At 33.7% G+C, this 15,511-nt stretch overlaps 1 protein-coding gene across 12 annotated transcripts in view; it reads right to left on the reverse strand.

Moving 5' to 3' along the window:
- BIRC6 (baculoviral IAP repeat containing 6) overlaps window positions 1–15,511 on the reverse strand; it is a 148,626-nt gene that overhangs the window by 14,898 nt on the left and 118,217 nt on the right. For all 12 annotated transcript variants that reach the window (XM_014059024.2, XM_014059009.2, XM_087717964.1 and 9 more), the window contains one exon: window positions 125–335. In XM_014059024.2, the coding sequence (XP_013914499.1) occupies window positions 125–335 (211 nt within the window). The remainder of the gene's footprint in view (window positions 1–124; window positions 336–15,511) is intronic.

The raw sequence follows: 15,511 nt of genomic DNA on the forward strand, positions 1-15,511 counted from the left end.
TAAACCAAAGTTGTTCTTATTTAAAAAAATTCTGCTCTAAGTCATGGAAATAAATGGAGGTTCCCTTGTGTTTCTTTGGGGAGTAGTTATACTTTTCTCACAATCAATCAATCTCAAGAAATACCTCAATCGATTAGTGTAAGTATCCACACATGTCTTCATTTTAGCTAACAGAGTTCCAACCGAAGCTTGGGATTCTAACTGTTCTTCTTCCTCTTCTCCATTTTCTCCAGTCAAGGGAAGCAACAATGGTACCATAGATGTGCAAGAAGCAATGGCTCGGAGAAGTTCCAAAAGAGCTCGATAAAGGGGGACATGCCTTGCCATATCCAAAACTAGTGAAGAAAAGGAAGAAATATAATAAAATTCCAGCTACTTACATTTGAGTTAGATTCTATTTACTTAATAAAAATATCAATTTATAAATGTTTCTTGAAAAAAAGAGGAAAATTAGAATGTTTTTGGTTGTTTTGAACAACTGTAATTGTAAAATCAGAAGTTCATAAGACAGTATAGAGATTGAAAGTATAAAAAGAAACCATCTAAAAGTGCAAATTCAATATAAAAAATAAATTCAAGAAAAAGAATAAATTCAAGAAAAAGAATAAAAAAGGTTTTCTTTCTACAACACACAGTTATGTTTCCTTCATCAGATATCATACCAGCCATTAATTTTAACAGATTTAAAGCGGAATTGGACAAATTCATGGCTATAAATGGCTATTAGTCTTGAATGCTGCTCACTTTCATGGAAGTAGGAAGTATAAGATATGTTAATTTTATGAATGAATTATGACATTAATTCATGGAATTAATACAACTTCAAAATATATCTTAATGTGTATATCTCCTAATTCTTTCCTCAAATTATATTATTTTGAGGACAGTGATTTAGTTTCAAATATTAAATGCTGATATATTTCTGATCTCATTTGTGTTTTTGAGAAAGTAAAGTTTGCCAATTTTTTTTAAAGGTATGCTAAAAGTACAGTTCATATTTTGCTATTTCAGTACCTATAAGTCATCTTTGAAGTTAAACTACAATTTCTTCACTTTCTGTTTCATTTTATTGTGTCCAACTCACTCATTATAAATTATACTTAGGCATATCTGCATTGGTGTTACTGAAAATTCAGAAATTCTTCCATTATGTTTCAAATTCAAGCTGAAGCAGCTATGAAATAATAAGGCTACTGGTTTCCAATCATATTTTTCCCATTGGCAAAGCCACTTGATTGGCACTGTGAATGCAAATCTCCCATGGCAAAAACTACAAACCACATTTTGTGTCACTTACAAAACGTGAACTTTAATACTCATAAAGAATTTTATTTAGTCTTTAAAATGATGTGTATTAAATTAGTATGACCTTATTATTTATAACTCATGTTGCTACATTCTGGGCCAGTTGCAATCTAGGGGTTGCCTGAAGGAGAATGCAATGCAGTAGTCTAAGCTCGTGAAAAGCGGCACATACGTCACTGACATACCAATATCTGTCTTTCAAGAATGGGAGCAATTTTTTAATTAGCCAAAGCAGATAAAAGCTTCATCTCTGGTGTCTATCCAGCATCAATGCCAGATCAGAATGCAGAGGACAGGAGGACGAAACAAGATTGTCCTTGTGCGTATGCCTTTTCTGGAGCATTCTGAAAAAATTACAGCTATCCTTTAGGCTGGTTTGAAAGAACATGTCTTGGTAATGGTATAAATAAAATAAAATGCTATCATTTTATTGAACATCTGAAACTGTATCTTCTGGATCCAATCCTAGCATTCCAATCATTATATTTGATTGCCTTACTGAATGAAATTTATAAAGCAAATGCAGACAGATTGGTTAAAGGTTGCCCTCACCCCTAAATGGCTGCGTATAGTAACCTTTTTCATAGGTATCACTGTCTAAGTTTCAGTGTTCTGTGGAACATCTAAAGGAAAACTAAGCTGGACTGAACAGTTTCCTTTTACTGCTGACCATTCCAAGCAAGACTGCCTTTTTCAGTGAGTTTGACTGCAAGACACAATCAAAATAAGCAAGGTGGAATTTTATGATTTTGCCTTCCACTGATATATCTGTTTTTATATGCTACAATATAATACATTTATAGTAGCAATGACAATCATATGTCTACATTAGAGTAACGAATGGTTGTATAATACAGAATTATTTGGGATGGAATACAGAATAGAGAATACCAAAGTTGGAAGGGACCTTGAAAGACTTTTAGTTACTCCAATCTCCTGCTCAAGCAGGAGACCCTTCAGACAAATGGTTGACCATCTTAAAAACCTCCAGGGATAAGAGCATCCATAACCTCTGGAGGCAAGCAGTACTACTAATTAATTGTTCTCAATGGCAGGAAATTTCTCCTTAGTTCTAGATTGGATCTCTCTTTAATGATCTTCCATCTGTTACTTCTTGTCCTACCCTCAGATGCTTTGGATTTGAGCTGACACCCTCCTCTCTGTGGCAGTCCCTCAAATATTGGAAGGACTCCTATCATGTCACACATAATCCTTCTCTTCATTGGACTATACATTTCCAGTTCCTGAAATAGTTCATTGTATGGTTGGATAAGGTTTTAACAGTTCAAGATTTGGAACTGTGATATTCTCAACTGTTAGCTATATTTGAAAATGTCACTAAGTATGGCTGGGTGTCCAAATATTCAGACTCAATGTATTTCAAAAGAAATACAGAAGAATGTTTTGTTACACATTATAAAAGTTTTGCTAATACTGTACAGAATTGAGAACTGCAGGGAATGCCCAGATTTATACAAAAACACAATCTTATCATGAGTAAAAATTGAGTGTTGTTCTCTAAATTCTTAACATTTTATTGGGGGAAGGGAAGACAAGACGAAATTTGAATACATCACTTAGTACAAAACAATAACATTTGTCAATGACCTTATCATCTGGGAAACTATCATTAGATTTTGGTATTTGTCCAAATGCTCTTTTCTCTCTCATAAGACCCTGAGAATCTGAACTGACACTATGCTTATGATATACAACTCCAAACCTAAAAAAACCTCTATCCATAGTATTTTAATCTCAAAAGTTAATGGCACATTTCATTCAACAAAAAAGTTGGTTTAAACTATAAATTATCTAATTTGATTATCTAACTCATGTGCTAAAAAATTCCCAATATACTTAATGTTTGATATTTATATTAATTCTGGGCAAAGAGCATGGAGAAATGTCTCTTGAAAAAGAAACTTTGCTGTAAGCTATACATTAATTGGAAGCATCCATATTCCTAAACTTTTTACTGTTCCAAGATACTCATAAGAATAACCAAGCCCAATGAACCATTAAATAGATAATATTGAACAGCTCTAAATTCTTTTCCAAAGCATTTAACATTCCAAGTACAGCTTAACCAAATACAGATGACATTTTAAAAGTCTTTTTTTATATTATTGAAATGTGCTCTCAAAAAACACAATGAATAGAGCATATATAACCATAATGAAAAATGGATTATTATGTAATATTTCCCATGTGCCTCAAAGCAAGCTAAGCAAAAGAACCAAATGGAAGCTACACAAAGTATGTATAACCATTTTATAAACATCTTTTAATAACTTATTCAAAGGATATAATGTTTTTGTTTCTTCTATCTTCATCCATAATTTGAATTCAACTCTGAATCTCACACTATTAAATATGCAGATGAAGGTAAAAACGGTATGCATACAACCCATTTAACTTGTAACATGTGGGACTTCATTTTGGTATTATGACATTAGGTTAGTCTCCAGTGACAACGTAAATTGAGGTTTAAAATAAAAGGTGGTGTGATCATAGCTGGTTTCAAATAAACATCTTTTCTATGTTAGGAGCTCCCTCTTCTCATCTTTATTAGCTAACCAGTTCTGTATCATTCATATCTTAAGAAATCATAGAGGCCATAACATTTATTCAGACAGTAATGTTTATATCCTGTTTTTCATCTTTAAGCTTCTGATGCAGCAAACTCTGATTGACGACTGAACCAAAGTCTCTTCCCCCCCAAAAAAATTATATGTGTAGCCTTCATATGTAAATTCAGTAATAATTTCAATAATCACTGAAAATACCATCCAAAGATTATGAAAAAGTACTACTAACAACAATGAATCCTGAGTGTCTTAGTTAACGGGATGTGCAGGAATCTCATTAACTATCCAAAGATTTACAGCACAGGATAGCTACTCCAGCTATTCAATTAAGATAGCTAGAATCCATTTTCTTGCTTTATAATTAGTCAGTTTAGATCTTCAAAGCATAAAATTATTGCCAGTGGTCATATTTTTGTTTCATAATGTCTAAGTAATTTAAAATTTTAAACTTCCCTTGTTTCTGCTTTTGTGGTACATTTTCTTAAACATATGATGTTAACAAACTCACTAAAAGACATGGTCTCAGTTACAATATTTCAAGTGTTACTATGAAATCTGAATCTAATAAGACAGGAAATAAAAAAGCCATTATGTAAATATGGCACAGTGCCCTCTGTATTTCAGGTTGGAAAAGAGACACCTACAACTAAAAACCCCAGAACTGATAAATACAATTATACACTCACAGAGAAAGTTAGATATTTTGTAATAGTTGATTTTTTACATAGGCATTTCTCCTTCTAGATGCAATCAACTTCCTTGAAAGTTTTACTATTGGATAGTTACTGACTGTAGTATATATATGCATGTTTGTGCATCTAAAAAGTAGAGAATTAAAACATGCCTGCAACAAGTTTGTCAGCAAGTTCAGTTCCTTACTCCTACACTATGGGAAGACATCTCAGAGTCCAACCTCAGCATTTAAACAATGGCTCTAATTCATTTGCAGCTCTGCTGAAGTTGGATTAGGTTACAGTTTTTCTCCCATGCCATCACTCTGCTAAACAACTAATTTCCACAACACTATCGAAGTATCTAGTAGGACTGTCTTACTATTATCCTTCTCATCTTTTCTATTACATTTTTCCTTATCTTCTTATGACTATAACAACTTTGTTGCTTGCATCTTACAATTTATATTGTTTTATTTAGAATCTAGTATGATTTATGTTGATTGCTTACTTAGTATCCTATGACTATCACTTAGTATTGTATCTTAAGATTTATGATGAATATATTTTATGATGATTATGATCATGATTTATCATTTGTTGCTCAAATGTACACTGAGATCTTATGCACCGGAGACAAATTCCTTGTGTGGCCAATGGCACCTTTATTGGCCAATAAAGAATTCTATTTCTATTCCTATTCCATTCCATTCTTTCTCCACCAGAAAAAATGGTGACCCTGACGGTTAAGCCACACAATGAATAAGTGAGGCAGAATTTAACAAAACAGACAATTCCAATGCCTCTTTCCAACCCAGGATCCAACTATTGTCTTACCCTAAGGAGTTTCAACCTTGCCCGAAAAATTTACTTCTGTTTTGGAAATTTACAACCTTTGTAACTTTGTCATTCAGGAATTGTCTTTTTCATACCAGAGGACTTTCTCACTGATTGAGCTTATATACCATTTGCAACTGATTGAATGACTAAGAAAACTAATATGGGCCCCCTTCTCATTAAAAAAAAAAGGATTTGGATAACTACACAACAAAAGGACTACTAGATGAACTGTCAGGTGACCTATTTCAGCAGAGCATCCCAGACATTATTCCAACACTACACTGATAGAAAACTCAAAGAATTACAAGAGAGTAACACATCACTATTTACAAGTCGAACCCAGATAGCTAAATGCTAACAAAACTCCAGTTTTTCTCCAAAGAAAAAGTGCTGACAAACACATGGAAAGGAATAATGCCTTCCAGTTTCCCACATTGAGAGAGCAGGAGAGAGAGATGCTCCTGAGTGCTTCAGGCTTAAAGGAGAAGAAGAAGAAAAAAGAAAACACGGTGGTATATAAGGGCTAAAGTTGGTAAGGTGAGAAGCAAAGGACTGCAGATCAGATTGCTATGTAAATATATTTTTTCCTCTTGCTTTTTATCTCGTTCTGTTTCATAAAATAAATAACCCCACCACGCAATAATCACACTGCAATTGATTCTCCCTATTGTAGTCTGGGAAAAAAACAACAAAAACTTCGTTGCCACGAAAGGAATGGAAAGATCTCATTTGAGATCACACATATTCCAGCACATATGCATACAGCTAGATTCTGCCTTCTGTAATAGTTGATCTTCTGCATAGATGTTTCTTTTTCAATTCTGCAATAAAGCTTTCATCTAATCATGCTGGGTCCTCGAAGATACTGCTGTTAGCTAGTTACTAAGCACAGGGGGGAGTGTGTGTGTGTGTGTTTAAATGTCTGAAGGCTCATGAATCAAGCTATGCCTGCATGAAGTCTGACATCTAATGACTTTTGCTTTTTCTATTTAAACAATAACTGGAGGCAGATCTCTTATAAAATGTCTAATTAACACTCAATATTCAATTGCTCTGAAAATAATTGATTGCCTGGAGAGCTCTGTACAAGAATGGGAAATATTGTTTTTATAAAAGGAAAAAAGAAATAATTTCAGACAGTTTGGTCAAAATTACAAAATCCAGGTTCTAACCCTGGAATGCAAGCTTTGGTCCAGCAATATGTTTGTTCAATGTCATTCCCCACCCCATATCTATGATTTAGATGTTTTCAATTTCACAGATTGCTTGTCACATGATGTAACATAGTATCAAAACATTGAGTAAGCATTTGGTAAAACTGATGTATTTTTAAAATTACAGGAATTTCATCGCATAACAGAATAGGAAAGGAGCCTTGGAGGTCTTCTAGTCCAATCCCCTGGTCAAGCAGGATTCAGGAAACCCTATATCATTTCAGATGAAATGCCCAATCTCTTTTTTAAAACGTCCAGAAAACCATTTGTCTGAAATATAGCCGTGATGGCAGTATATAGCCGTGATGGCAAACCTGTGGCATGCGGAGCCATTTCTGAAGGCACATGAGGCTACGCGCTGGCCAGCTGATTTTCAGCCTTTATTTTTGGCCATTTTTCACCCTGAAGCCTCATGAAGCCTCTGGAAGGAGAAAAACGGCCCAACAGGCAACTTGGAAGTCCATTCCCAAACTTCTGGTTTATGTGTTGGGCCGTTTTCGCCCTCCCCAGGTTTCAGGAGGCTTCTCTGAAGCCTGGGTAGGGTGAAAAACGGCCCAATGGGACCCACTGGAAGTTCAGGAACAACTCTGGGTTGTCCATTGGGCCGTTTTTCTCCCTCTGGAGGCTTCAGGGGGCTTTCCTAAAGACTGCAGAGGGCACAAATGGCTCAACGCTCCTCCCAGAAGTCCAGAGGCTTCAGTGAAGCCTCTGTGCGTGCATGGCTGGAGGGCATTGAATTATGGGTGTGGGCGTGCGTGCCCCCCCATTTTTGACATGCCTCAACAAAAAGGTTAGCCATCACTGATATGTAGGGTATCCTGCTTGAACAGGAGGGTGGACTAGAAATGATCCCTTCCAACGCTGGTATTCTGTATTCTAAACATAATTAGAATAATTATAAGTTCTGAATTGTATAAAATTAAATCCTACAGAATGATTCTCTTTTTTGCTCACTCTGCAATGGAAGACATATGGCAGAAACTGATGTTCTTGAATATCTACCATTTTTCTTAGCTACCTCTGCTCAAATTGCTCAATATTTACCAACTTTTGATTCCTGCAGTTGATATGCATTATGTCTGAATGATTCTCCTAAACTTTGCAGAATCTCCCAACAAAAGGGATCAATTATATTCAAAATCTCTTTTATTCTCCACAATAGTGGCTCCCAACCTTTTGGTAAACAGGGACTGGCTCTATGGAGAAGAGTTTTTCCACGGACTGAAGGGGGTGTGATTTTGCATCCTGCCTGCATCCTGCAGATGGGGCTTTGCTTGTTTGCGTGGACCAGGTTGCTGCCATGCCACAGATCGGTGCCGGGCCTGGACTGGCTGTTGGGGACCTCTGCTCCACTATGAAAATAGATTTTTATCCATACAGGTAAAAAAAGATTAAATAAGTTACTTCTACTTTATTTTAATTATCTAATAGCAGAAATGATTTAATTTCACTCTTTGGGGAAGAAAATCAACTAGCTTAAGACAAAATCAAGGACGTTTAAGATATTAGTTGCTCTTCTTAGTAGTTCAATGTAGTTGTAATAAAAATGTAAATATATTTGCATATATCTATCCCCCCACTATATTCTACATAATTATTTCTGCTTCTGATATTTCAAAAGAAAAAATACAAAGCACCCTGCAATGATTCTAGTTTCTGAGATTTCATTAAATATCATCCACACTTTGACACATTGGTTATAACTGGACATGTCATTACAAAAATGAGCAAAAGGGGAAAAATCAAATTAAATTCTTAGAATATGAAATTCTGTCAAGTATTGGACTCATGAATTGTTATTTACATTCATAGTTCTGTCTATAATCATTTCTTTATTGATTCCTTTTTACTACCACTATTTATTTAATATTGCTCTTCAAATTCATTTAAATCACTCTTTCTGGAAAATGGCCAACTAATTCTAATCCTATTCAAATTAATTATGATGTGTGGCTACTGAGATTTAAAGTGAGGAGAAAAGTGTAAGAATAATTATATTTCATTTAAAATTTCACAAGTCGTAGTATTTTTCAAAGGGATTCTAATAAAATAGATGATTTTTAAAAACTCCAACAGATGAAACTTTAAGAAGACTTATCGAACCATACTACCTAAATTTTACAATTACATTTTGTTATGTTAGTGCTTTAATTAATATAATTAATTTAAATCCAAATTCTGTTTCCCCTTTTCTTTAAACTAGATATACACAAGTTTTGGAATACTATTACCAACATAATACTGAATTCCAATAGATTATTTTACGTAGCCAATTTTAATCCTTTAAATAAAGAACTTGGATTAAAATATAATTCAAATGTTTGTGAATTATTTTTATATTTCTATTATAAATGTAGAACAAATTGATTAATTTCCCTATGTTAAATCACCCTATGGAAAAAAAAAGCTGGTGAATGTAAAAATCAAAATAATTTAGGACTGATAACATGTGAAATTTCTTCAGATAATGCCTTAAATGCTCTGATTAAAGTATCTCAAAACCATTGGAAGGCAATATGCTTTTCTTACTATAAATTACCCTCTAATGACAATGAATGTTTCTTGTTTGGTGGTATATTCCATAAAACCAAAGCCATAATAACCACTTGTAGGATTGCTCCTTTTGAAAATGTAAGGATTCCTTTCGCAATATGGAAAATAAAGTATTTATATTTGATATAAATAACATAGTGGAACAGAGAGTTGAATGCCCTCAAATTATATTTATAATGCAGAAATTTTAAGATCACAACCAGCACTAATTTAGTTTCTTATACTGTAGCATCAAAAACTTTGTGTAGTTCATAGAAGATACTAAAAGCTCCTGTTGATTTTAATATTTTGTGCATATATAAAAATTTGCAGTGTTTCAAAATGCAAAGCATTCAAATTATAATAGGTAAAAGTAGTCATTAAAAAGTGGTAAGAAAAATAGAAAACAGTAATCTCTATGTAGGAAGACTAATGGACTGAAAATAGTATTCAGATCTATTACAGCATATAATTTTATTGGATTATTGTAAAATAATATTTTCAAATGAGTAGTAAAATATTATTTCTAAAAAACATACCATGCATATACCAGTTGTTGATATTGTATTTTGTCAGATAGGAATCAGTGAGAGAGCAATAAGAATCAGTCAGAAATCAACTTGTAGAGTCAGTAGCAAAACTTAATCTAAAAATACATAACTTTTGTTGAAAATAATAATAGATTTTTTGAAATAATATAAAATTATGTGAACAATAAATACATTTGTCACCATACACCCCCAAATGTCTTCAGATTGGAAAATATTTTTCATGAAGCTATGTAATAATCAAAGCAATTTGTCAATCAAATAACCTTTCCTCAAAACAGCCATACAATTAGTACATACTAATTCCAAAATGATTTCAAAGTTGATAGAGACCATCTTGCAAATCAGGCTTTGTGCTGTAATATGCTCTGCTTTTATGCTAAACACATCTCTGAGGTTTTTAAAGTTTAAAAAAATACCATAAAAATACTATAATTTATCGGAAACAAATTTAATGAACAGATTTTTACAAATTTTTAACTATGGATAAAGGATGTAAACACACAAGCAAAAAATGTTTTCATTCAAAATCATTGTCTACCAATTTCTTCATAATGAAATATTCAGTTAAGAAAGTATTCATTTTGTTTTTATCTGAAAAAGGTATTACACACACCTTAATACACTAAATTGCATTAGCACAGATCTGAAATTCCACTCAGAATATCAGATAATTACTTCCTATGACAAAAGGCTGGGAACATTTCTTTTCTACATGGTGTTATTTTCACAACTGACCTGTATTCTTCAAAGAGAGAACAGGAAGGGAATGAACAGATTTCAAAACGACAGTTCCATTTTGAATCAACAGTCTACCAAAAGCTGTTGAAATGAAAAAGAACTCAAAAGCAAAAGGACCGAAAACCTTGTTGCGGCTCAAATGCCTTAAGGTTGTTATTTGTAGCATAGTACTTTGTCAATTTGGCTTCCTTCTACACAGCACACTTTCACAAGTGTTGCTGGATTAAAATGTGCCTAGCCTGACAATGAAACAGCAGAACCATCATGCATTGTTATGCAACTCATTGTCTGCAAGGGGGACTTGTAGCTGTTCTTTATTCAGCAAGTGCCAACTGCATGTTTAATCAATGTCACCACTCACTACCGTATGCAACTGAAGCCACTGACATTCCACTCCTCAGATCTGACTGGCTGCTAAGTTATGCAATGCTCTGAAGAATGCCTTGGGATTATTTGTCAGATGCTCTGAATGCAGGTGTGTAATATTCCTATCCTTGTCGCAAAACAACTAACTTTGTTCCTTCTGGATAAAAATATAAACAGGGCAATATAACTGCATCTACTACGTTTGGATTTACAACTCAGCAACACGAAGAAAACATCTTCAGAGAATTAACAAGATCGAGAGCACGTTACCAAAACATGCCTCTGGAATGTCTTGGGTTAACAGCTACATGTATATGACAAAGAGTGGGAGATTAAATTTTAACTGGAAGCCTCAGCTGTGTATCCACTGTTGGTACAGAATGTGCTTCGTCTGATCGAAGATTCAAAAAATTTAAAAGGGGAACAAACATACAACCTGGATAAGAAGAGCAAGGTTTTCCTTCCAAACATAAAATTGTTTCAATGGATAACCGACATAAGGCCTGCATTTCTTGGAAGATATTATAACATTATTGCATCTGCAGCCTAATTTATCAAGAAATTGTTCATGCATGCATACAATTTCTGCTCTGACTGAAAGGAACAGCCCTCCATGAAGATAAGGCTGTTTTTCCACTGCAGTGAGGAGTAAGCAGCATGTCTGATGAGATTTTATTCCTGATGCAATGTAGGGTAAGAGAGGCTTTTACAAATCTTTAAGCGTAAATTAGTTTATTAATTTTTGATTGCTGCAATCACTTTAATTTTAAATATAATTAAAATATTCAAAAACATGTAATTTCAATAGGCATTCAGTTATATGCCTTTCTGGATATTGTGTGTAAACTGTCTGGCATTCCATTCAGATTAGACTGAAAATTTTATTTCCCAGAGTAATATTTAAATGTAACAAATTACAAATCCCAGCATAAATACATCTTCATTTTTAACACCAAAAGATTATAAGGTGAACCATGCAACATAAGTCACATTAAATCTATATTAAAAACCACAAAACAAAAAGGAAACAAAAGACAATAGCTGGTATCTACCATAAATTGTATATATAGCACTTCTCCAAAATCTTCCTAACAGCATCGTGCTATCTGTTGCCACACTTCATGGCAACATTTACACAATTTTCTTTTTTTTTCTTTCCAGTTTAAATGCAGATTTTTAGATATAAAATCCACTAAAACCATTCTATCTTTTATATAAAAGGCTAACCTATTTGGGGCTATGTGATCAAACTTACTTATTAACATATCAACGTATACTAATTTAACTACCTGTCTATTTCCTGTTTATCTGTTTTTCAGTAAGCCACATATGTTTACTATGTAAAGTACAGGTGCAGACTGGGGGGGGGGGGAACTATTCAGTTCAAAAATTAAAATTAGATTGGAATGAACTATACATTTCTCTTTTTTACTATGAAATACACAAAATAGAATACATGTTCATTAATATGTGGGTTATGCACATGTTGTATTTGTGTGTATATGTATATGTGTGAAAGGGAGGGAGGATCCACAAAGTAAGTAATTTTTTTCCTTTTTCTAGCCAGCAGTCCAAACACTGGTGAAGGTCTTTGCAGAAAAAATGAGGAGCGCTGCCATTACAACGTTAGAAGATGTAAAAAAGCAAGAAGAAAGTGAGGAAAAAGAGGAATCTGTTTTAGCTCTGTTGGGAATAATTGGAACAGTGCTTAATCTATTTGTAATAATTTTTGTGTATATCTACACAACACTTTGATGGTTTTCTAGAAATCCAGAAAAGCACAGAGTGCAAAGGCCAGCAATGACAAATAGGATCAGTGAACTCTATCCAACAGGAAACAAAGCCTCAAAAGAAAATACACATTCCAGACAGAACTGCCCAGATAAAGGCCCAGCACCACTGACCATATTCAAATGTATCTTTGAATCTAATTAAGCTTATTACATGTAAATGAAAACAGTATTCAACTTCTAAATGATGAGTGTCAATATTCAAATTCTTAAAATGTAGTGTTCTTCTGCCAGTGAACATGGGGACAGTGATAATATAAGCAGGTTACAAATAAAGAGAATGGTGCCATGAAGCCTACTTGTTTTATTTACCTGATCCCCATTAAGCTTCTGGATTCATTTAAATAACATCTGGGTTGGAATCCAGTGCACTTTCTACCATTATTAAGTGCTAAAATTTATACAACTATACATGAAATGTAGAAAGAAGAACATTGTTAAGCACCATATTATGAATAAATAAAATCTTCATTGATTAGCTTCCATGATACTTTTATTTCTTATACTGCTGACAATTCTGTCAGGTACTGCAATATAATGCTTGTAGGTATTAATTTATATCCATGCTTATAAGCTACACTCTATACAACATGTAATTGTAAAACAATGTTTGTATTGCAAATTGTAATTTTCAAGGGCAATTTTCATTAAAAAAGTGAAGATCATGGTTTGAGGAAAACATAGTAACTGCAATCTACTATAGAAGTCTGACTTTAACAGAATATTGGAAAGAAATACATTGAGTAATTGAAATTTGAATCATGTATGATTTAAAAACAGTTTTTAAAACAGATGGTTTTAAAGTATTATGGTATTATATTGGTTCCAAACAATATATTCTCCATGGCCAATAACCTGGGGAAATCTTTCATGCATTTAGTCAAAATTCCACTTAATTGATCCAAATAAACATTTTTACAGTTTTAAAGTGTCTCTTAGACTATAATATTTATTGGGGGGGGGGAACCATAATGAAACCAATGGGATTTATTTATAATTTTTTTAAAAAAAGAACTGAGCTGTTAAATGTACATCAACTACACTGTTTTCCTATTCCATGTGCCAACTAAACCAATCATCTAAAGAATTATGGTCCATGACGTTGCCTTTCCTATTTTGCCTGTATTTTTAAGAACATTTTAATTAAAAGAAACATCATTAATATTTGAGTAAATAATGTCTTTGAATATTAGATGTGACAATATAACAAGGCAGTTGTCCTTTATTACTGTTTAATATCTGATGAAACTCTAATTTCTAAAACAGGAAATAGGACACTAAACAGATGAAAAACTAAGTCCAATGGACAAGTAGGTTGAACCTAACATCTAAGCTGAAGTCAAAGTTTTTATCCACCATAAGGACCCATTTTTAATTTAAAACATGTACTGTGTATTGCTAAGAACTAAATTAATGTTTGGGAGACTGGCGAAATGCTCAGGCTTATAAAAGGACATTAAGAAGACTTAAAAGTGTTTTATTTCTCTGAAATGAAAGGAGACCTATATCTGGACATCGAATACAAAGAAAGGAATATGGAATAAGAATACATATAGTAATTGGACATGAAGAACTGACAAAAAATTATAGGACTGACGTAAATGAAAAAGAAAACAAAAGAGTATAAGAGCAGAAATGAAAAATGAACACATGGTGCTTGGGCAAAGATGCATATATAGGAGAAATGACAGTATAGGGCACATACATTTTTTATGAATATTTTTGAAAGGAAGTCCAAGGTAAGTAATGAAAAAGAGAAATCAGTAAAGTATAGATCGTAGCAAGGTATTTGTCAATCCTTGTCAAACTATCAGGTACAATTAAATGTCTCTTCAGATTAGCATTTGAACTTGACAATGGTTATGATCAATTTAGAATGTTTACATTTTTCCAGGCAGTCTCAAGAAATCTTAAAGTGACTTAAAGTGGCATACCTGCACATGCACACGCACACAGTTCTAGCAAAATAACTTTGAATCAAGATATCTTTAAAGTATATGTGCTTACACCTAGTATTTGCACTCAAATACTAGAGCAGCCAGGAAGGCTATGGAAAGATAGTCAAATGTCATGATGTGTCTAATACCAGTGATGAGATTCAGCCAGTTCGCACCTATTTGGAAGATTGGTTGTTAACTTTCTAGGCAGTTCGGAGAACTGGTTGCTGGAAAAAATCTCTCTCCTCCCCCCCCCCCCACTTTACAGGACTAATCCTTTCAGGAAGGCAACATTCTGGTGTTGTTTCTTTATTGCCCTGCTTACAGAAACTGCTTCTCAGGTTAACTTTCCTTACATTGTAACAGCTAAGGCAAAGTGCCCATCGATGTGAGTGACATTGAGGTGGCCATGCCCACCCAGTCACATGCCCACCGAGCCCAGGCTACCCAGCTGGTCATTAGAGCAGACAACCAATTGTTAAATTATTTGACTCCCACCACTGGTCTATACCTACGAAGATCAGAACTGCTTAATCAATGGTTCTTCACTCTATGAAAGCTGCAGTTTAAAAAAGTAGGAAAAAAAGAGAGCACTGTGTTTGAACTTTGTATTTGAAAAGGCTATTGAAAATACCATGGGTTGGTAAGAAATCAAACAAATGGATCATAGAACAAATCATTTAAAGTTCTCGCTGAAACAAATGTCCAGGCTTAGATTATATTCTGGATACATTATGTGAAAACTAGCTCTCTTGAGAAATTCATGATGCTTGGATAGGTGGAAGGAAATTGCTTTAGAATTTGCTGGATCTGAAGCACGTGTTGTTTAATTAATTTGGCCTACTGATCTCTATAATAATCTGACAATTGATATTAAGAATCAAGTTCTTAAAATGATGTCTCAGCAGGTACTAGCTCCAGGCTACTAATCTGGGCTGATAATTAACTGAGGTTAGGTGTTCTTGAGAATATTACACTG

The sequence above is a fragment of the Thamnophis sirtalis genome, unplaced genomic scaffold, assembly GCF_051295495.1.
Source record: "Thamnophis sirtalis isolate CommonGarterSnake01/CBP01778 unplaced genomic scaffold, rThaSir2_p1.2 scaffold_6, whole genome shotgun sequence".
NCBI lineage: Eukaryota > Metazoa > Chordata > Lepidosauria > Squamata > Natricidae > Thamnophis > Thamnophis sirtalis.